Below are 23,346 nucleotides of genomic sequence, written 5' to 3'. Positions count from 1 at the left end.
ATTGCAATTCAGGCTAACCATACCCTTATTTGTATTGCAATATTCGTCAGATTGCTCTGTTCATTAAAGCGAATCAGTTCTATGGAAAGTAATGAAGTAATAGGAATTTAAACGCGCCCATCATCACAGTCAATGATGCTTGTCCAAGTGCATATTGTGTACTGTGCCCGATACTGGGTTTCCAGACCATAGCCCAGGCTCGGACTGGCCTGTAAGGCAATTGCCTGAAGTGTAGGCCCAGCATGCTCGTGTGGGCCCGATTTTTCTGTCAAAGTGGGCCATATTTTTGGCCAAAGTTGGCCGATTTGTCGAGTTTGTTCACTGTGTAGTTTCGACCAGTGTTACTGAACAAATACATTCTTTAAAATGCTGAATTTGCCACATTTTACTAAAAAAAAACCTCAATTGGGTATTACTCTGTCACAAAAGGAATGAACTGCTATTTGCCACTGTGGGCCCCTCACTGATCGCCCCGCCCCCCACCCCACAGACAAACATGCTTACCCAGTCCGACCCTGCCTTGGCCTGTTCTAGTCACATGGAGCCATTGCTTAGTTTCCAGATTTCTAGGACACATATAATGAGCATTTGACTCCAGTAGAGACAGGATTACCAACCACATGTTTTTTTGCTCTTCTGTGGAGGAAGTGCCTTTGGCCTCAGAACCAGATACAAAGTTTATTTCCTTTCGCTCCTCTCCGAGTTACTGCAAATGTCCACGGTGGTGGTTTTCAAGGTCAATATTGAAACACAGTGGTTTCTGTTGCCAACTGGCTTGTGCGTCGTAATGCATCATGGTAAAAAGCGGCGTCAGCATCGGTGCTCTGAGCACTGGCTTTGCTCGTCCCTGCCTCACTTTGTTATACCCAATAATTCTGAATCGAGTCATTTAATTTGTTTAAAGTACCCGGGGTCCGATTTACAAAAGCCTTTTGAATGGGCAGGTGCCATTGGAAAACGCTTTGTAAATCAAGCCCTGCGGCTTCTGCACAATCCCTGTGCGTGCGGCTGCCTGGAGGAGAAGTCCGTGGGACATGTGGATTTTACACGGTATATACTCTCTGGTACGTAAAGTATACTGGTACTGCGGTGCCTGAGCTATCAAATATGGGAATAACTGACAGTGTGTACTCTCCCGCTGCCCAATAATATCGGTGCAAAGATCGGACGCATTGTTCAACACGTGGTAGTTGCCAGTCTGTGAGCATCTAGTGCGTGCTCCCCAGAGTACGCTGCTTTCCGGCATTGCCCTGCGAGTGCTCACATGCAGCCCCGGATAAGATCTCCTTTCAGCGTGTGCCTTGTTGTGCACATCGCTATTTTAACCCCCTCATCCACATACCCCTGCCGCGATTCCCTGCGCCACCTGCTTCGTTCTCTGGTTACCCCTTATTTAGAATAACCCCACGCCGGCATTCAATTCGGTAGGGGACGGGAATAAAAGCAGCCCGCATACAGCAGATAAACTCGCCCGTGCCAGGGCTCAGTGAAAAGGAGCACGCGCTGATTCGCGGGAGCCCCAGACGAAAGAAAGAAAGAAGAGATGCCCAGCTCATAGATAAGGAAACATTTTAAACAGCCTATACAAGAGGGCAACATTACATCGATTCAAGAGGGGGCTGTAGAACGAGAAATGTAGGCTAAAACGGGACGTGTGAAAGGAGCAGTTAATAAGCATCCGCGCACAAGGAACCAAATAAAAATATACATGAAACTAAAGTGGGGCATGCATTATTAATTACACGGGAACATGGAACACATGTAAACAGGAGACGAACATATAAAGTATACAGTTCCCCTATTGTACAGATATCTTTCATAATGATACTGCAAAGAAAATGAGGTGGCCGAAGCGCTTGAAACGGACATGTCTGCTGGCCATCAAATCCGAGTAGCGCCAATAGGGTCCGTTTTGATATGGCTATTTCGGAGCTGGGTTGCCCCCGGCCACCAGGCACTACTAGCTGATCTCCCTGACAGGTCGTGCCCAGGGTGGGGCAAAGCCCGCTACGAAGGCACCGGGAAACTGGAAAAATCACAATATCCGCGTGCAATTTCGTTTTGCATTTGCGCGCCATGTTGGCACAGATGTGCGTGATTTGACTGGTGGCTGCCTGGCCTCTATTTGGGGATGAGGTTTGCATGGCAGTTAATCTTGCTTACTAATACAGAAATATTTGAACATTGTAGGGCAAAAAAAGAACACACGGCAGCTTTTTTCCGAAACCATAATTTTACTGCCAATAAAGAAATGTATAGCTTATTTACAACGTGTTTAAAGATACAAATCAATAAATTAACATTCTCAATATAAAACTAAAACTTTGACACATAGAACACGAAAAAACGGCCGCTTCGGGCAACCACACATTCTGAACTTCACGAGGATCCCGTTTCACAGTTTACGGGCACACAAACAGAAAACAGACCAGGCTAAATGTGTGCAACGTGTTTACAGAACAGAGCAGGGGTAATGTACAGCGACCCTCGCTCCAGGCCACTGCCGGGGTCCAGCCAGTACCTCAGGCTGGTTTAAAGCTGAATCTTCACAATAGTTCGCCATCCTGGCCATTCCCGGCTGTGCTCGGGAGGGATAACCCAAGCTCGCAGACTCGTTAGCAACATAAGGGGTTCATTTCACAGTTCTCGGACTAACGACGAAAATTGATAAAAGTTGGTTTCGATCGTCCCCATTCGTCTGTAAACATATAAAAGCCATTGCAAAAGTTAAAAATCATCTTCCTTTCAATAATATTTAAGTGGCATTTTTCAAACAGTGCTCCATCAATAGTACTTGAAGTCGATGTTCATTTTTAATAAATAAATGGCGCCGTGCCCCTTTCTTCGCGGTCTCCGCAAAGCAGCAGCCCCTGCCTCTTTCCCGGCACAAAGAAACGAAGAGACGGGGTAATATCCAGCCCAAGAGTCGGCTCAGGCGTGTGTGTGAGTGGCGGTGTGGGCCGCTGCGTGCAGGCCCGCGGCGCCTGCTGCTGGAGCTGCGGGTGTCAGCAGCCGGGGTCCCGCCCCGCGGGCCCCAGGGCTGTCCGGGTCCGTGCCGCCCGCACTCCCTCACATGAGCTGGGGCTGCTGCATGGCCTCCTGGTGGGCCGACGGGTACCACGAGGTGTAGCTGGGGATGTAGGCCCCCGGGGCCCCAGACGAGCTCTTGCCGCCGGTGCCGGCCGTGTTCCAGACCGGGGGTACAGGGGGGGAGCTGGCTGCCAAAGCCCGGCCGTTGGCCAGGGCGCTGCTGTCCAGGCCGGCACCCCCCTGCTTCATCAGCTTCTTGAACTTGGAGCGCTTGTTCTGGAACCAGATCTTCACCTGCAGGGAAGAGAAAGAGACGCGGGCGTGAGACGAGTCCCGCTGGCGGCCATTGCAAGAAAACAACACTGCCTGACATTGTTTACACGTTTCCAGATGCCTCCATGCTAGTCACGGCCACACCCTGCTGCAGCACCAGAGGCACAGAAATGCTGCTCCTCACGACAAAAGCAAAGGAGTGGGACACGGCTACGCGCTGGCTTCAGTTCATCGCTGTTTCCATGTGTGTGAACAATAAACCTAATGCCACACACTTTGAAAGTATTCACTACACTGTGTATGTAACCCACCACTGGAAGTTCAATGGAAATCGTTGTTTTGTCTGGGGATATGTATCTTTCCAAAACGGACTGAAACCTACCGGGGCAGGCGCAGCGATCAATGTGGCTATGACTGTACACCTTCGTGCCTAGGGGCAAGAAGCAGGCATGATTTATAGATTAGCCTACTGGCTTTTGCTAAAAAATGCGATGTGGAATGGGAACTGATGGCCGAAGTCCCGTACCTGTGTCTGGGTGAGGCCCAGGGAGGCGGCCAGCTCGGCCCGCTCGGGCAGCGCCAGGTACTGCGTCTGCTGGAAGCGCCGGTTCAGGGCCTGCAGCTGCAGGCTGGAGTAGATGGTGCGGGGCTTGCGGATCTTTTTGCCTTTGCCGTTGAAGCGCACCTCGCCGCCCTCCACCACGGTGCTCTTCTCCGAGTCGGCCCCTGCGGGAAGAGAAGCACGCGCGTAAGAGAAGTAGGAGCAGTAATCACAGCAAGGGAGGGTCAGGTAGAGGCACAAAGGCTCCCGGCTATTCTGGCAGCCCCTTTCCCTGCAAAACTTTGCTATTTTTACCGGCTGCAGTTTAGGTTTAATTACCCTTAATTGCATACATTGTTTATAGCGCTACGCAATAAATAATTACCGCGACTAATAGGCGCACATCTGGGCTGCGATGGCAGTCGGCGCTGCGCGGAGCCGGCGCATGCCGAGGCGGGAGCGGGGACCGGAGGCTACCGGAGGGGGGGGAAGAGGCAGGGGGAAGTCAGGTCTGCCCGTCTCATCTTGCGGGCTAGCACGGCCTGGCTCTGTCGCCCTTTCTTTGTTTGGCTTATGCGAGGTGAGTGTGCCTGTCTCGGGGCGAGAGGGGGATGCCCCCCTGGGTTGGGTCAGGAAGTGGCAGTGGTAGAAGGGCGGGGGCAATCCAGTATCCCGTGGTTTTATATCCATCCCCTGGGGTTTGAGGGCTAGGGATCACTTGTTTGCCACCACTGAGCTCCCTTGGGTGCTGTGGGAGTACCGCTCTGAATGTGGGAGATTCGGGCCGGATGCGTAAGAAAGAGCTGCGGTCCTAGGGTCAGCTTGCCTTAGGCTGGTGTTATGAAGGGCGTCCCAAGGCCTGCGATGGGGGCTGTGCGCAGGATGCCTCGCGCAGCTTTGAGGTGGTGTCAGATTGCTTCAGAATGGGGTGCAAGGCTGAGATGAGGGTATGGAACGAGGGGTAGGGTCAGGCCTGCTTAGAGCCGCTGCACATACACTTCGCCTCAGGAGGGCGTGTATGGGACGTGGGGCACAGCAGGGTAGCCCCTGGATGGGCTGGTCTCCTCCAGGGGACCTAGCTAGCTGTACTATGCTCGGCGGCCGGCCTCGCAGCCTCATTCCACCGGCAGGAGTGGGTCACACGTGCTGATCCTGGGGACTCAGACCACTGTATGCAAAGGCTGGGTTTAGGACTGGAGTAGAGCCGGGGTTCGCTAACTAATGGGGGGTGCCACTGCCCTGTGCTTATGGTAAGGAGGTGGGAGTGGGATGAAGGCATGGCACCGGTGCCCCTAACTAGTGGGTAGACAGAGCGTCCGGCACACTACCTTTGTCCTCCAGGCAGGGGGGTGAGGCGCACTGTTAGGTTATGTATTTATGTAGTAACAAAGGGCGAGGGTACGGCGCCATTGTCATCTAGTTAAGGGCACCAGATAGGGTCACATATTACGGGAAGGGGGTTCGCTACCCTATAGAGGATCGCACATTAAGGGGCGAGGGTACATTACCTGTCTCTACTGGGAAAGGGTCGTACATTTAAGAGCCAGGTGACACTACCTGTGCCCTCCAGGTAAAGGTGATACAAATAGGGTCGTAAATTAAGGAGACAAGGTAAACTACCTTTGTCCTGCATGTAAGGATAACACAGGCAGGATCAGACATCAATAAGGGGGGGGTACTGTATACTACACAGAGGGTCACAGGGTAACGGTCAATGGTACATACAGGAAGGGCGTCGCTCAGGTGAGGTTAGTACAGAAAGGGCTCAAACATTAAGGGTAAATGGTACACAACCAGAGCCCACCCCTGTAAGAGTAGATCCGAGAGGCTCGCGCATTAAAGGAGGGGGTGCACTACACCTTTGTCCTGAAGGTAAGGATACTTTGGAAGGGGTTCAAAATGAGAGGACCATCCATGCGAAGAGCGCCAGCGCCTTACCTGTGTCCTCCAGCCGTCCCGGGCCCAGGCTGCTGCCGCCGGGGTAGGGGGGCTGCCCGGAGCCGCTGCCGCCCAGGTAGGGGTTGGAGGCGGGGTGGCTGCTCACCGGGTTGACATAGGGGTAGCCCAGGGGTCTGGAGAAGGAGGCGGCGCCGCTGTACGAGCTCTCGTGCTGCGAGTGCAGGCAGTGCATGGAGTAGTGGCCGTGGGCCATGGCCGAGGGGGACATCTGCTGGCTGGGGGGCCCGAACTCCATGAAGACCGCCTTCCCGGACACCGGGCTGCTCAGGCTCTCCGGCATTGCGGTCATCGTCATCCTCCGCCGCTCTCCTCGCCGCCCGTGTGTTCTGGGTACAGGAAGGAACTCAATTTAAGCGGATCAGATTTTTTCACTTTCCATTCATAAGAAAATGGAGTTTGTCTCTTTGTAAAGTCGGTGCATGATGCTGTTCATCTGCACAAACTCGCCTAAAAGGTTTCACTCCACTGGCGTGAATATTCATGAGCCGTGGGAGCTGATTGGCCCGCTGTCTGGATGCCCGGCTTTGATTGGTCAACGCCGGTCTAGCTTCGCTGGACTAGTAAGTGTGCTCTGGTACTGAAGGGCGACTTCCCAATAGCCTGTGATCCTGGAATATAACAACACAGCACAATAAAGTATACAGTGCGGAAAGCAAGCTGGAAACACAGGGAGCCACCAGTTATCCCACAACTCGGGAAAACACACTGCATCACACATATGACATGCACAAGAGACGGCGATCCTGGAATATAACAACACAGCGCGACAAGCTAGAGGCACTGTGCAAACACAGGAGGCAGCGACGAGCTGACAAGCAGACACTATCCCACAACTCGGGAACACACTGCATCACAAACACGACTTACAGAAGAGGCTGCGATCGTGGTTTATAGCAAAACAGCGCAACCAGCCAGAGGCACTGTGCAAACTCATAAGACACATGGAATACAAGCAGCAGACAATAGACAACACGATACACACCCACAGCTCCGGCACAGAGGTGATGCTGCGGTGATGCACACCGACACTCGCAAGTCACCTAGTGCAGGTGGCAAACAATGTGTCGGTTTACACGGACGCTCTCCCTGACGCCGCAGTACAACCGCATAGCCCACTAACCTTTGCAATACGGAACGCACCTCGCAGCAGGCTCACGGTGCAGGCGGTTACACAAATGCCCCCGCCTCGCGCTCAATCTCATATCCCAATGCCCGCTTCAACCCCTCGAAGGAACACACCATACCTTTTGGGAGGCGCTTTACAAACAAACAGTGCAGATAACAGGCAGCATCGTACACGCATGCCCATCGCGGGCCTACGTGTTCCACCACTCACTAAGTTATCAATTAAAAACAGGCCGTGATAGAAGAGCACACACGGTACAATGCTTGGTGCACTACGCCAATAGAAAAGTCACAAGAGAACAGGCAGTATCACATTTCTCTCTTAGACACGTGTTGCACCCCACACTTCCCAATGACCTTGTGTAGCCCACAATACACTTCACAAGCAGCACAGGACCGCTGCAGGCACACGTGCTCCGTCACGCGTTTCCCAACAATACATTATACATTGCAAGCAGAAGACGCCTGGCACGGTGTAGGCGGAAACGAGCAGGCAGGATCGCATAGGACACTGCGGCTCGGATTTCCCTTTGAAAAGCACTTTTGTAAATCAGGGCCTCTGATTTTTCTTTTCACGCACGTGGGTCAACCCTAACAGCAAGCGCAGTGAGCAAAGGAGAGACAACAACACACGCGATAGCGCCCCGATGCCCGAGGGCTTGTTTATGGCGCTATATAAGAATCCAAATACAAACAAATAAAAAATAAATACCTACCTGCAGCACGCAGGGCACCGCGCCCAGGCGCTTGCAGAACCCCAGCGCCGAGCCGGGGCTTCGTCGGAGGAGCCCACGGGCCAGGCAGGCAGCAGAGGGGACGAACATGTACAAACTGTCATCTGCTGCAAACGTTGCGCCAATAGAGGAGATGACAGCGCCGCCGAACAATGCGAGATTGTTCCCAGACAGATACGGCGCCGCACAATGGGCCCTTTCAGCGGGGGCATTTGTTTGAATTGCTCCTTTCTTCTCTTGACATCCAGATGAAGAGCGCCGAGCAGCCTCGCCTGTTTGCAGGCAGTTTCGGGGCACCCCTCGTGGTATCAAACACGCGATGATGCTTTGCGGAGATGTGAGCAGTTTCCCCGCAGAAATGCGCATTCAGGCAGTGCTCGCTCCTCAAACGGTCTTACATTCCACATATCTCTGAAAAACACGCCGCGTAATACCAGAAAGAAACCTAATCCGCCTCTCTCAACCGCCGCGCAGGGCTTTCAGGACGAAATAAAAATTAAAAAAATACTCGCAGATGCGCGGGGACTGCACGGCCCACGGAGCACCCCGAATCCCCTCTGCGGGTAATTAGAAAGAGGTGCTAATGATTTCGTTCATAATTCCGCAGTGAGCCCGTAACGCGGCCCTGATCTTGAGGAAGTTCACACGTGCAGAAGTATGAGTTACTGATTCGTTTGATTAAATGCTAGTCTCAAGTGCTCTGATCCGCAGCTGAAGGCGGCCCATTAGCATAACACTGATGTTTAATTTTCATACGCATAATTAGCCATATAGTTAACACTAATAGCAACATGCAGCCTTTCAGCGTTAAACAGCCGGGGTTTGATCTGGCCCGGGCTGAACTTTCACTGCGGCTCCTCCGCCGTCTGGGATAGCAAAAGGAGATTTAGCGCGAATCTCCTGATATCGGCCCCGCAGATGAGCGAGAGGCCTTCCCTTGGGAGCTCCCCAGCCACCCCCCCCCCCGACTCCTCGGGATCGCCTTACGATCTGCAAAGTTCACTTACTCCGTGCCAGAGAAGTGACACTTTCCCTAAACGGATCGGACACCCGTATCGGTTTCCACCTGCTCTGATCCTACCAACCACGTCCACACGAGCTAGAAAAGCAGCCATGTTCCCCGGCGAGGTTTTTCGTTGCCCCAGTAGCCAATAGCTCACACCGGCCGAGGCAAATGGGTTCAATAGCGGTGGGGACTGTAAAAGCGCACTGCAGTGCCACGTACTCGCTACTCGCACCTGTGCTGCACTCACAAGGAATCCACGAGGCTCAACACTATTGCAACGCGCAAACCATGATTCTCTTAACAGGTAATGAACGCTGCCGTGGGTGCCATTTCGCACAAAAATGAGAGTGTAACTCAATACCTAATAACATTTCGGTCCACATGCCTCCTCCTGCCTGTCCCTATCTACACCACTGACCCCCCCCCCCACGCACACATTGATAAACAACGAAGTTCACATGCAGTCGAACAAGACCACCACAAAATACATGTGATGGATGGAATGGCTGCTTGTGTTCCAAGATGTGCTGTCAAGGAATACATATTCCGAAATATATGTCCGCCAATATGAAAGGACAGCTCTATGGAAACCACCACAGCCCCAACAGGGAGCGAATTGGGGACACTACTATGCCCCCTGCACGTGGAGCTCCTGCCACACACATATCGCCAAAGCTGCCCTATAGTCGGGCTACACAAATACACCGCGCCCCTTTGCAGGACCTGGGTCCGCGCCTGATGGGGTCCTCCGCATGCAGCTCACATAGTTCATGCGTGTGCTTAAGAAGGGATGAGCCCCAAATTCCCGCCTGTGTCTACGGACCCACTCGGCAAGGATGTCTCTCTCTTGAAAACGAATACTAAAGTAACCTTTGCAGAACTCCTAAAACAACACTGTTTCTCCTTAACCCCGGCCGGGTGTTTTTTATTCTCCAATAATAAAACCGTGCCTTTTACAGCAGCAGCAGCAGGAAAAACCTAGCGCATTTACGGCCAGGCGCCGTTTCACGGTGCCCTGAGTATACACGCCCCGGCGATCCCGAATGGCGCCTCAAAAGCAGCGGCCTTCCAGGAACCCGAAAAGGCCCTCTGGTGTGAAAATGTGCGTGTGCGGTCTCCTCCGCCCCAATATTGCCCTGGCAATAGTTCAGCCTGACTGGCGAGAATGGGAAAACACAAACCAAGACAATAATCACAACACCTGGACGTGGGCCCTTCCCTCGTGGCTTCAATAACTAATAAACACCGCCAGCAGCAGACTTATCGCTCGGGGCCTATTCAAGTAAGGGCGCTCAAAACTAAACTAAACCCGTAGGACCCGATTTACAAAGATGCTTTCAGTGGGACTTTCCCATGGGAAAACATGTGTGTAAATCAGGCCCTTAGTGCCACTAAGTGGTTCAACCCAAAGGGAGCAGCGGGAGGACATTACTTGATTTTGCCGTCCAGCTTTCGGTGCCCACGCTTCGCTGGAAAGGAGGCGATGCAGGCCACGGCTTGCCGCCACTCCCAAAGTAATAGCACTTCCATGTGAGGGTCCTGGTTATCAAGGGTCTAATTGCACGTTCGCACCCCCCCCCCCCCTCTATAGTCCGGGGGTGTTGGAGGGAGGGGGCGGTTTGGGAGCTGTTTTATATTTCTGCGCCTTCATTTTCGGTGATGTCACATAGTGTCATTAGTTGCAGATATAAAGAAGTTCATCACAGCGGCCCGTGTTGTGTGTATTTCATTCACCTGGGTACACCACAAGCCCGCGCCTCAGTTGCTCAGACAGGGTACAAAGAAACGAATTCGGGGGGCAAAACCGCTCCACGGGGAGAATCCGCAACGCACGGTGTCACTTTTACAGTTATTTGAATGGGACATCTAAAAGAAAAGCATTCCTGTGACCAGCTCTGCGGGAATCCATGCACAGAGCAGAAAGCAACCGTGCCCCTTTTCTCCCCGGACACAGACAGGGCGACTCTGTCATGGATTCCTCGTGTAATAGGCGCGCCTGGAACCTGTCAGTCGATTTCCTAAAACATAACGCATGTTTGTACATTTTAGGATTCCTAGAATACACGTCAAATCAAGGCAACGGTGGCAACACTTATAAAGCACCTGTTTATTATTTGTGTGCATATTCAAGGACAACACATTATGCAGTATTTCCCTCAGTGGCCGCCACAGGCAGGAACACATGGTTTTGGAAAATATACATACACATAGGGATGTTCTTCAAATCGGCAATCGCATTCTAGACGTGCATACACCACGATTCATTTTACAATTAAATCCCCGGGTTTCGCTCGCATCAGCTATATAAAAGCCCTCAGCATGGGGTCGCAGATCCTGTCTAATAAAGCAATACTAGTGGCCATGCCGTCGCCGTCCGCGAACTTGCCGGTGCCCCTAAACTTCTCCAGGCAGTTTAGTCAGGACCTCGGCTCCTTCTGGGGTGATGACCACTGTGTGCTCAAACTGCGCCGATCTGGAAAAGAAGATTCAACAGTTACCACCGCCTCATCTCACTGTGCTGCCTGCTTCCAAAGTAGATGTATTTCAAGTGGCACCTTTTATTGTCCAAAGACACCGCCGTCCACTTATCCCCCAGGATCTTAAACTCGGGCGACCCCTCCATGATTATAGGTTCTGAAACAAAACACGTGCATCAATTAACAGAAGAGATGTCAACTGAAGTGGAACAGGTTAATGCTTGCTCACGTTTTCTTTCGATGTTTTAACCTTCACCTAACTGCCCTATGAAGTTTGGTCTCAAAACAGACCGCATTTGACAAGATAAATAAAATCCCTTCACCAACAAAATGTACCACAAACCGTGTACTGACTAGTGTCTCAATTATATAGTAAAATGTGCCTATGCATTCAGCTTACATATATTTCGTGCTCAAGATAAAAAAAAGAAAGCACAATTACTGCCGAGAAAATGTCGACTTCATTAATCAAGTACAGCGTGCTTATAACTCAATGTATTTCCATCGCCCAGTAATTCCGCAATCAGCCCCCTCCTTCTCCGGGTGACCAGCATTACGGCTCCCCTGGGGGCTATACGGCGGTGCCCTCTCACAGCTCCACGAGCTACCCCAAAACCGATGCAAGCCAGCCACCGGGCGCAGTGATAACCCGCGGCATCTGAGAGCAAGCACCCCCATTGTGCATCCGCGCCACATCTGCAGCAATACCCCTGCCACCAACGCCCCGACTGTTCACTACAGCTGAACGAACACACAGGTCCTGATTCACACACGTTTTCAAGGGGATTTCTCATGTTAAAACATGGTGTGTGCATCAGGCCCTTCTTCGTGTTCCCCAATACCACATGGACTGCATCTATGTGCACAACTGGGAAGCTCACAGTTCACCCCCACGCCACTCCTCGCTCTACAGTCATTGATATTATATACGGGCCGAGCCATTGCAAGGGCGTGTGCACATCAACATGCAGTCAACGACACGTGTGGGCCCAGCGGAGTATGGCCATGCTCACATCAGCCCTCTGATTCCACTTCCACTTTGGCCGGCATGGGCCGTCTCGTCTCCAATGCCCACTTTTTATCAGCAAGTCCCCACGTGTCCGTGCACAACTATGCTCTTCTGGGCAACAGGCGGTTCTGACACTTTTAGAAGAATAAACGAAATGGCCACTGACCTATTGTAAACGCCATGCCCTCCTCCATGAGCAAATCACTGTCATTAGCTGCAAAAGAGAAGACAGCGACCTTAGAGGCAGAGCACACACAACTCCAGGCCAGCAGGGCTCACTTCGTACTCAGTAGAACATGCGTGAAAGGTACATTAAAGATACATCTAGCGAGGTGTTCCCTTGCACGCACCCCTCGCTCCCCATTTGTGTACACATCCTGTGCATGCCCATGTACATGAATATGAGTGTAGCATTATGGCGCACACACACAGGCTCGGACTGGGCAATATGGCAATGCCCGAACAAAACATGCAAAATGCTGGCGTGGGCCACTTTTTGAGTCAAAGTGGGCACTTTTTTGGCTAATGTAGGCCAGTTTGACGAATTACTTCACTGCGGTTAGTAGTTTTGACCAGTGTTGCTCAATAAATATCTTAAGAAAAGCACAATTTTCATCACATGTTATCAAAACACTCTTTTTCAATGGTGGCCGAGACACTATTATGCCCCAGTCCGACCACATCCTGCATGCCTGCAGCATCTCACTGTACCCCGGATTCTAGCGGGAGTATCAGGACCAGGGGCACACTACCGTGCACAATGAAACTCTGTCGAGTTGCTGTAACTCCCCAATGAGACTATTTAAACACGCCTCTGCCTTTCAGTTAGACGAGATACTACAACACAACCACCCCATGTATTCATATCCAGCCTAGCAATGGCGTGAGTTTCAACCAGACAATGTTGCCCTCTTGGCACCAGCCACCGAAAGCTTTTGGAGGAATTGCTCACTACAGCACACATGCGGCAAAGCTCGCTACACGGCGCCAATGGGCAATACGCGTGTCCTGGTGCCAGCAGCGTGAACTGGAGACAATGCATAGCAATGCCCACTCTGCCCGTAGCCCTCAGGCTCGCACTTATAAGTGGTGCAGAGTGTCCATGCTGTACCCTGCCTTGAGCCCGGTTTAAAAACACCCTGCCTGTGCGCTGCATGCCACCTTTGTAGGAAAACCAAGTGGTTCAAACCGTACGCGCCTTACCGTGGTGCCAAATCTCCGGATGTCCGTGGAAGAAGGCGCCAATGCCATGGCCCACGAAGTCTGGGCACACGCTGAACCCGCTCTTGCTCACTAAGCGGCTGCAGTCGGTTCACATCACAGAACAGGGCGCAAAGGAGACAAGAAAATACACGCATTAGCACGTCGCCCAGTGCGATGCAAAGGATGCAGCGACTTTATCTTACACAGTTGTCATTACCAGGCATTACATACAATACCACAGTTCTGTTACACAGGTTCCCGATAGCAGTGTTGACCTGACACCCAGAAAGAGCACAGACGTGCTCAGAGACAACGACCTCACATGAAAGCCTTAAGTGGTGCAGGGCGGATACGGTTTTAGCCAGCCCATAATACCCTCTGCACCAGCACTGCCACTTCCTTCACGGAGTCCAGGTTACAAGCTGTAATAAGGAGGAGGCCGAGGAAACACCTGTTTGCACAGAGGTCAGCACGTGACCCCAACCCCACTGCTCCCAGTACAGTCCAAGGACTGTGAAGTCTACTGAAGACCAATGCACCTGGGAAGGTTCAGGGTGTCTTGAAGGATTAACCTCCCCAGCCAGTAGTGTACATGTGCTGCCCAAAACGTACCCAAAGCGAACAGGTGGAAAAGCAAAACAACAGAAAGGACTGGCGGTGGGATTGTTTAGTCACAATTATACACCTACAATATACTCCACTGCACCCGCCTTTCACGCGATTAACGTAAGAGCGCCCAGTACATCACTGCGTCTTAAGTTGTGTATATTTAGGCACATCTTTATTAGAAAATGCATTTTAACACTACAGAACACGGGGGTTAAAAATAACTGATAAAAAGACAAGCAACGGTCACTAACGTTAAACGGGATCTGCGTAGTATGCAGTGATGTGCCCACACTAAAACTACATCTGTGCTCATGAAGACAGTGGACTTAATCAAGTATCCTTGGAATCAGCTTCCACTTGTATGTTTCTACCAAGGGTGCATCTTAGTTGTCAGCATTGGTGACCCGCCACTATGGGCACATGGGTTGGGGTCCCCTCATCTGATGGCAGGCAGTACAGTCGACCGTGTGCTTTATATGCACTGGGGACTGTGGTGCCTGTCTCCGAGCAGGAGGTTTTCCCTGTCTATGCATTTTTTTGTTGTGTAGCCCTTTCAGCTGCCCAACAAACGTAGTAATGAATAGCAGCGGGGCAGAAGAAGACCTTCATTACTACGCTAACAGCGTAGACACGCTGACTTAGGAGATATTATATGATATAAGTCATTTATAACGCACCTATACACAAGTGTTACTAGGCGCAACAAGACAAAGGAGGGAAGACAGATGGAGGACAAAACAAACAATCTTACTAGGTCTTGTCAGTCAGCGTGTATTGTTGCAGAGAGGAGGGGAGGGCCATCCGGTCCTCCCAGACTACACGGCTTCATGTGGGGGATACAAGCAGGTACGTTTTTTGAAATGTTTTGTGTGTGTACGTACGTATTTATGTATATGCACACGTTGGTGTGTTTGTTTTTATGTGTTTGCATGCAAGGAGTTGTTTAAATGTGTGTATGAGTGGATGAAAGTGTTGTATGAGAGTGTGTGTGTGTGCCTGCGCCCACCCCTAAATGTAGCGCACCCTCCTATGCCGCTATATTTCGGGGTGCGGCTGTGAGGGGCATGGCATTGTATTTATGCTTTATCCTTGATGCACAGTAAAGATGCTTTACTGTGCATCAAGGGTAAGGCAAACATAGTTGTTATTACATGGATAGACTAGCCTACATTCAATGTAGGCCAATCAAATCACGTAATATCACTTAGTTTTATTTTCCCTTGATGCATAGTAAATATTACTGTGCATCAAGGGTGAAGCAAACATATAACGGCTATCATGTGGCTAGTCTGGCCTATATCAAACGTAGGCCAGTCTAGCCACATAATAGCACTTATCTGTTTGCTTTACTCTTGAGGCACAATAAGTATGCCTCAAGGGTAAAGCAGATATGATCAGTGTTATTACATTGCTAGGCTGGCCTCACTGCATCAATAGTAAAGTAAATGTGAAAATGTTATTAAGTAGCTAGATTGGCTTACAGTATAGGCCAGTCTAGCTACGTAATAACACTGATCATGTTTGCTTGATGCCAAATAAAAAATGCCACAACATGTTAAGAAAGTATATGCAGACAGGTAATCACATTATGTGGCTAGACTGGCCTATATTAGTTACGCCAATCTCAAGTGCTTTTGCTGTGGCATGGCATTTTTTACTTGGCATCAAAGGTAAAGCAAACATGATAAGTGGTATTATATGGCTAGGCTGGCCTACCTTGGTAGTGGTAGCATGCATTTACTTTCTTACCATGGCATGGTATTGGTTACTTTCTACTTGGCATCAAAGGCAAAGCAAAAATTATATGTGTTTTACGTGGCTAGACTGGCTTACACTGGTGGCTCCAGTCTGGCCATACATTCATTGTGTGTCATAGCATTTTTGTACTTGGCATTAAGGGTAAACTCAAGCATAAGTGTGATTACATGTTATTGGCCTGTGTTGGCATAGCCAATATGGTAATTTCTTTCTGTGGAATGGCATTTATTTTACTACCAGAGAGTTCTTATGTATATTACTGGCATATATTGGCGCAGCCTGCATGGACATGTATGGGTACAACCAGCAGGAAAATATTTTATAAACTGGAATTTTTGTTTGGGCAAAGGCATCAGGATGATGCAAAGGTAAAAGGTCATGTGCACTGTTGGCAACTTGCATCTATTGTTTTTTTTATGTGCTACCATACAAAACTGATTGCAGTGTTCTCAAATGCAGACACATATTTCGCACATCATTATCACATACAGGAGACTGCATGGCCAGGTAATACCATATAAAACGTTTTCAGTTTGGCACTTCGTTTGGCCACTAAGTTCCCAGTAAATTACACAGGAGGCACAGGGGTAGTTGCCCGTAACAGAACCCAATCTGCAGTTGGACTGGATACTCAACAGTCTCGGAAAAACATGTACCTGTGTTGAAATACTCATATGCTATTTGAAAGAAAAAAAGTAGTTTGGGTCGATTCTCTAACTATAAATTGTACTTACCTATTAAAGTCTTCACAGATCACACATCAACAATAGGTCTATCACACAAATGACAACACACTTTTCTATATTATCAAAAATACATCAATTTAAAAGTGTTTCCATATATTTAAGACACACTACACTGTATTAAAACATGTTTCACCGTGCTACCACTTTCACAAGACACCACACAATTTGAGAATCACTCATGAACTAATTTATTGAAATAAAATAAATACATAAGCAGTTGGTGTTATTTTTCTTTCTACTAATCCTCATGTACGTCCTTGCAAATAAACTATTAACAAACACAATAATTCCTTGTAGCAAATAACGATAGTCACTGAAGGTGTATCGGTTCAAAAAGAAACATTGTGTGTAAGGACGTACGGGAGGATTAGCAGAAAGAAAAATAACACCAACTATGTTTTTGTTGTATTTCAGTAAATTAGTTAATGGGAGTGATTTTGAAATCATGTGGTGTCTTGGGAAATGGTGGTAGCACAGTGAAACATTTTATAATACAGCGTAGTAAGTCTTAAATATGTGGAAATACTTTTAAATTGATGTCAATATGTTTGATAATAAAGAAAAGAGTTGTCATTTGTGTGATAGGCCTATTGTTGATGTGAATATCTGCAAAAACGTTAGTAGGTAGGTACAATTTATAGTTATGGTTTTGTTAATTCAAGTATATCTACCTTGTTCTTCAATCCCGGGAACCCTCCACTATACATTATTTTGGGTCGTTTCTTTCCATCGATTTTGTGGATATGTTCCAGTGCAGTAAGTGAACTCTGGCCAGAATTCGAAATCGGTTCTGTCTATACATATGTGAAATACATGAATGGTCTGGCTGGCAGCTGATATGACAACGATAGGGAAGTTCCTGCCAACTACATATGTGGAAAAACTGTTATGAAGGCATGTGTCTCTCAAACCGCGGCTAGGCTTACAATTCTGTCATGTAAAACAAGTATAATTTGACCAGCGGACCAGATATTAGCAAATAGTAAATTTATTTAAAATTTTTGTTTGTGCCTTAATTTTTCCAATCTACATTTTTCACAATCTGTGTAATCACATAATTGTACATAACACTAAAAATATGAAACAATTACAGAAACAACAGCCAGCACGTGTTTCGCACCTGGGTGATTTCTCAGGGCTGGTTCTACAATTTCTTTGCAATAATGATTTATAACAAGAAAATATGGAGGAAGAAGGGGATGGGGAGGGGACAATCAGCAAGGAAAAAAGTTAAATAAAACATGTATTTATTATTATGATTCATTTTGATCATATGGACATCTGTAAATACAACTTTCAGCCTTCATTTTTGATTTAATCTTGTACTTGATCAGAAAAATAATTGCAACATGTTGACTATGTTTTGGATAACCTTTAGAAACATTTTCTGGGTAAAATCCATTCTAGTATTAAACTCTCATGAGATAGTCCCATCATTTAGTGACCGGTTCAACCATCGCCTTGATATTATATATACAATGAGAAAAGATGTTGATTGATTATGTCATACTGCATCATGTGGTTTTGGCTAACTATTACTCATAAATCTTATTCACATTTATATGCAAACACGTCTTTTCACAATTGATGGAAAGAATCCACCCAAACCGCTAAAGCCATAATTGCAACAATATTTTCAGATCATATGTCACAAGTGAATACAAGCATGTCTGTATCTGTCACCCACATCAATACACATAGTTCACCTTTAGCTATACCAAAACAGTTTTACGGTTTCTTGACTTATAAATATACATCAATAATAATAAAATGAACAGCAAAATATATGACAAACCTATGTACGCTCGCACAAGTCTCCATGCAGAACAAACACTCTTAACAATACAAAATGTCCCAGTGGGAAAATTCTTTAGAGTTAAAGGAAACTGCAGTGATATTATTCAGTACAAACAAGAGGCTAACAGAGCAACACACAAATGGATCCAGCAGGGATACATATTTTCTAAAACAGAAGATGAGGAACCTTTAAGTGAGTACTAACATGTGGACCCCAGCGCCCTCTAGTCTTTACGGTTCAAAAAACACATATATATAATGAAATAGGTCCCTCTACTCCGTTTAGTGTTAAGTAATGCAATGTTGATTCATATTTGTTCATGCGACACAAAAAAGTAAAGATACCACACAGTAATTTGCATGAAACCCACTCAAATTTTTATTGAGTGGCCATTTTCATTCTTAAAGTGGCCCTATGTAATGACACGTGTTTCGGCGGCCACAGCACCTTTCTCAGATCAGGGCTAATCTTCAAACCAAAAAAATCGAATTAAAGTCATCAATTCTAATTCAGTTTCAATAGAATTAATGTAGCATAGTTAACCAATTGCCAGACATGGTTGGTAGCCCAGAAATAAAACGTAAAAATCAAAGCAGAGTGTCATTTCATATTGTCATTGTGGTTTCATCAGATCATGACATATAGATAATCCAAATGGTATTTGGAAATAATTTCGAATTGCATTGTTCATACCATCACAGACATGAGGGATGTGGAAAGGGAAGGAAGGTTAGGAAAAGAAAAAGAAAAAACACAAATGTATAGGAGGAGAAATGAAAAAAGACCTGTAAATTTCCTTGATTAATACAAATGTAATTAAAACACACAGAGTATATATGTATAAGCACAATAGTACTGCTATCTCATGGGTGGATGGCGACCTCTTACCTATGTTGTCTGTCTGTTTTTCCAAAGTCTTGAGAAATTGAAATAGTCATGGGTTAAAGCCCGCCTGATAGGTAAAAGCATATTTGTTAATATGTATATTCTTATATCATGTTTGCAGCATTTAAATTGCTAAGTCCGATTTTTATTGTATTACTATGGTTAAATCCATGTTTAACCTGTCTTGATTCTTAATGAGTGCACATTAGTGATTTTTGCAGTGACTTGGCTGATAGCATGTGTTCCCCAATTCCCTTGTTTATCTACGTGCATCCTCATAAAATAAATCATTCTGTTTGACGTCTCTGAACACCGCATATCATTTAGATACACTCTCCTAGTGCCGTGTGAAGTTCTGGCATTCTAGGGCTTACCTCAAAAGTCCTAGGCATTTGCCGTCAATGTGTTCGTTTCCACGTTCCTTCGCGGTCCGATGCCTAGCGAGTTATGTTTGTTGAACGGAGTCATGGAAATGGGAGTAGTCTTACCTCCGTTTCCATTCTGGCCACCATATTTAGCAAAACTTACCATAACTTATCAATGAGGTGCGTGTTCATGTATTATCTTACACTTACATTTACATTGACCTAGTTTGGAAAACCGAATTGTTTGGAACATAATTCTTGCTGATCCTAAATTTGCAAGGCTAAAATAAAAAAGCTGATAACCGGCCTAAATTCAGCCGATGCATACTTAAATGTAAATGCAGGATATTGTACGTGTTAGTCAGAAAGATTATCAGAAGTGCTGCATATTGGGATGTGATTGATTAATTAGTATTAATCTAGGAAAAACAAAGGTTACGAGATTCACAAAAAAGAAAGCATCCCGTGTGCAACTGACGGTAGGCTTGATGAACATTTCCTACGTTCCCCAATATCAATATTTGGGTATTGATTTTGAAGTCACTGGTGATTATGTGGCCTGTAAACGATCGCGCAGCATTAGTGCGGCACAATTGACTGCACTCTTTTATAGGTTTACTGTTAAACAGGGTGGTTTCACACTATGGGGAACTCGCCAACTTTATGTACAAGCTTTTTCTCCGGCCATAATCTATGGGCTGGAAGCCCTCCTTGAGATTGACTTAAAGTGGCTACAGGTGATCGAAGGTAGATTTTGGCATTGCATTCTTGGACTACCTCCCTGTATCCCAATGGCCATTATTAGATTAGAGCTTGGCCTGATTTCTTTAAAGGCATTAGTATTGAAGAAGCGGGCTTCGTTATATCTAAAAATGACCCGAGACTCAAGTAATGGATTGTTAACAGCAATCCATCAGGAAATGGCTAAGGAGAACTCGGTATGTACAACTATCGGCCAGGTGACTAAATTGTTTCATGAAATAGGTTGGCAATCTAGGGATGGTCGCTATTTAGAAGAAGTACAAAGGGCTTTGAGCAAACATATAGATCTCTGGGACTGGTTAGAGAACTTTGAACACCTAAAGAGCTTGAGAAGATACCGATTTGTGCAATATAGATTGTACGATTTCAAGAAACCTCAGAGATACTTGAACATCTGTCCATCAGCCAGACTCAGACGGTTCATCTTATTGCTCAGATTGGAGCAACTACCCACGTTGATGATTACGGGGAGAAAAGATAAGATTGCTGTCGAGCTGCGAATATGTTGCTTATGAAAAGTTCAAGATCAGCTGGAGACGGCAAAGCACCTTTTGACTGAATGCCCCGAAATGGCTAGCACATTCAATCCCCTCCTTGGTAGCTATGTCCATGAAAATATGCACATCAAGGACAATCTTTTTTGGCACCACTGTATTAATTCCAATAGCATGCGCCTGTTGACAGCCTTATATACCATCTGGCTGAGAGTGGAAGTTAGGTTGGGCATAACACTTTAGGTTACTGATCAAGAAATGTTTTTTTAATTTTGTATAGACAACTGTGAGCTGAACTTATGAATTTATGTGGATAGACTATATGTTTTATCATTTTTCTTCTGTATTTGTATTTGATTATGTATTTGTCTGTTATTTTAAATGTTTGTGTAAAGTTTATAATTTAAACTATAACACAATAAATATTATTATTATTGATTAATTAATATGAGAACTATATCCAGTTGAGTTCCACCCTCCAAATGCGTTTACAAGATGGACACACGCACGCTTTCTCCAAGCAGAAATATCTTTAAATTAACAATCCTAATTACTTAATTTGCGAGAGTATAGAATCATAATTTTTAAAATATGGCAATTGGCATACCTAACCTGTACTTACAAATTCCATGGATTGTGTTTCTTACAGATAGGTTTATCCCTTGTAAGAATTCAATATATATGCCTAACTCACAGAAAAGAGGACATCTCATTATCCAAATTCAGGCCCCTCTCTACCGTTCTAAATTTACAGATAAGTGTGGCTTCTTCCTGCCTTAGTCTTAGTTCTTGATTGCCTCCTCTAGGTCCTAGTGTAACCTTTTTGAGACCAGCAAACCATATATCTTTTTTGTCACACAATTGGTGGTTCAACTGCCAATGTTGGGCTAAAGGCAATGTTGTGTCCTTACTCTCAATGGACGACATGTGTTCACGTATCCTTATCCTAAATTCTCTAATGGTACTGCCTATGTAGACAAGTTCACATTTACATTTGATGGCATAAATCACAAATTTAGATCAACAGTTTGTTTTCAGCAAGTTTGATCTTAATTCCATTAGAGTCTTTGAATAGTTCTGTGTTGTCTAGTGCATATTGGCACATGGAACAAGTGCCACACTTTCTGAATCCTGCAGTCAGTTGTGACAGCCATCTTGTTGCTGGTGTCTGTTTGGTATCCTGAAGGAAAGATGGACTTAAATTTGTTTTGAATGTTTTCGCCCGCTTAAATATAAATGTTGGGAACTCTTCCACAAAATCCTTTATATGCGGATCAAGTTTTAGCAAATGCCAATTTCTTTTCATAATCCTCCGTAGTTGAGCATTGTTTGCACAATATGTTGTTATGAATTGTAATTTGTCCAGATATTGGTAAATTAATTAGAATTGATGAATTTAATTTGATACATATTTTCTACCATTGTCAAGACAATAACAGGAGTGTCAAAAGAAACCCAGAGCATATTTGTTAAAGGTCAAACCTGAAACAAAAACTGTACACACATCAGTGCAAGTTAAAGCAAGGTTCATGATCATCACATCTTCGGCAATCTACTAGAGAAACATTGGGACAAACTTGTGTATGTGGAGACATGATTCACACGGTGACTCTGCAAATTCTCATATGCACCTAATTAACTAAATTCGATAAATACTTGAGACACTACATACATAATAAGCAAACTTTTACAAAAGCACAATCAAACAAATAATACGTGCAAGCCATCTTCAACAGTTCAAACCCAACAAACAAAATGGCTAAATAGAAACTCACCAGGGTTCTAAAAATGGGGTACCTGAAGTGCATGTCGCTATACTTTAACCAAAAGTATCTTCATAGCCATCACATCTAAGCAAGACTTCCAGATCTGCAGTTTTATCAATTGCATGGGAATCTTTAGTGTTTACATGATCTACTGTGACTGTAAATATGTATATATCTGGACAGCACTTTTGGAGCTCTTACAGGTAGAGTACTGGAGCATTTATGTTTAGCGAACGCTTTGGTGGAGTCTTCCTCTGGAGTCTTTCCTCGGGCATTCGTGTTGCCTGTGGCGGGGATTCTAACTTAAGCCTCATTCCATGCCGAGTGAAAAGAGTGTTTTGTATCCTGCCCCTGAAGCAAGAATACTCTACACCGCATCTACATCATACTTTTTTGGCAAGACTATCCATCTCTCTTTTCCTGAAGGAGATGACAGAACAACGAAGAGCAAAGCCACCAGGGCGCTCGCAGTGTGGGCTGCGAAGCATGCTGACTGGGTAGGGGTTGGTATCAGTCCTAAGCTTATGAGGACTCGCAGTGCTACTGCATTGGCCAAATGCTCTCCACACACAAACTCTAATATCCAAACGCCCCCACCCCCTACTTGCGCACTACTGCAAATGATCCCGCTGGCCGAAACATATTGGTGTCGGATACCATTGACTCTGGTGAGACATCCTGCCTGAGGAACGATAAGTCACTTATGAAACATCTACCTCCTATCATTGTCGAGGACACCACAAGCGCAGATTTTTATTCTCACTCATACCCCCAAATCTTGTCCATGTAAGACCTTCCGGTTTGGC

The 23,346-nt window shown here is 46.5% G+C and overlaps 2 protein-coding genes and 1 long non-coding RNA gene across 9 annotated transcripts in view; 1 reads left to right on the top strand and 2 right to left on the bottom strand.

The window, feature by feature from the left end:
* Positions 1-23,346, top strand: part of LOC138488862 (uncharacterized) — a 198,230-nt gene that overhangs the window by 33,833 nt on the left and 141,051 nt on the right. The gene's annotated exons all lie outside the window — the stretch shown is intronic.
* Positions 2,215-8,582, bottom strand: DLX1 (distal-less homeobox 1). 4 transcript variants are annotated; one of them, XM_069616215.1, is made up of 4 exons: positions 7,645-8,582; positions 5,783-6,411; positions 3,830-4,029; positions 2,215-3,324 (listed from the first exon to the last, which is right to left on the bottom strand). In XM_069616215.1, exons 2-4 carry the CDS (start codon positions 6,096-6,098, stop codon positions 3,070-3,072), a joined length of 771 nt encoding a protein of 256 aa, XP_069472316.1. In that variant the 5' UTR covers positions 6,099-6,411; positions 7,645-8,582; the 3' UTR covers positions 2,215-3,069. The 4 variants fall into 4 exon arrangements, with proteins under 4 accessions (XP_069472316.1, XP_069472319.1, XP_069472317.1 ...); XM_069616218.1 differs by lacking the exon at positions 7,645-8,582 and adding an exon at positions 7,048-7,612; XM_069616216.1 differs by lacking the exon at positions 7,645-8,582 and adding an exon at positions 6,924-7,024.
* Positions 10,756-23,346, bottom strand: part of METAP1D (methionyl aminopeptidase type 1D, mitochondrial) — a 1,748,106-nt gene continuing 1,735,515 nt past the window's right edge. For 2 of the 4 annotated variants that reach the window (XM_069616211.1, XM_069616213.1), the window contains 4 exons: positions 13,358-13,455; positions 12,321-12,368; positions 11,224-11,302; positions 10,756-11,141 (listed from right to left, as the gene is read on the bottom strand). In XM_069616211.1, the coding sequence (XP_069472312.1) occupies positions 11,063-11,141; positions 11,224-11,302; positions 12,321-12,368; positions 13,358-13,455 (304 nt within the window). In that variant the 3' untranslated portion in view covers positions 10,756-11,062. The remainder of the gene's footprint in view (positions 11,142-11,223; positions 11,303-12,320; positions 12,369-13,357; positions 13,456-23,346) is intronic. The other 2 variants (XM_069616212.1, XM_069616214.1) reach the window with 1 other exon arrangement.

This window comes from Ambystoma mexicanum, chromosome 9 (genome assembly GCF_040938575.1).
Source record: "Ambystoma mexicanum isolate Mex_15411 chromosome 9, UKY_AmexF1_1, whole genome shotgun sequence".
NCBI lineage: Eukaryota > Metazoa > Chordata > Amphibia > Caudata > Ambystomatidae > Ambystoma > Ambystoma mexicanum.
This window is presented reverse-complemented; position numbering and strand designations above follow the sequence as displayed.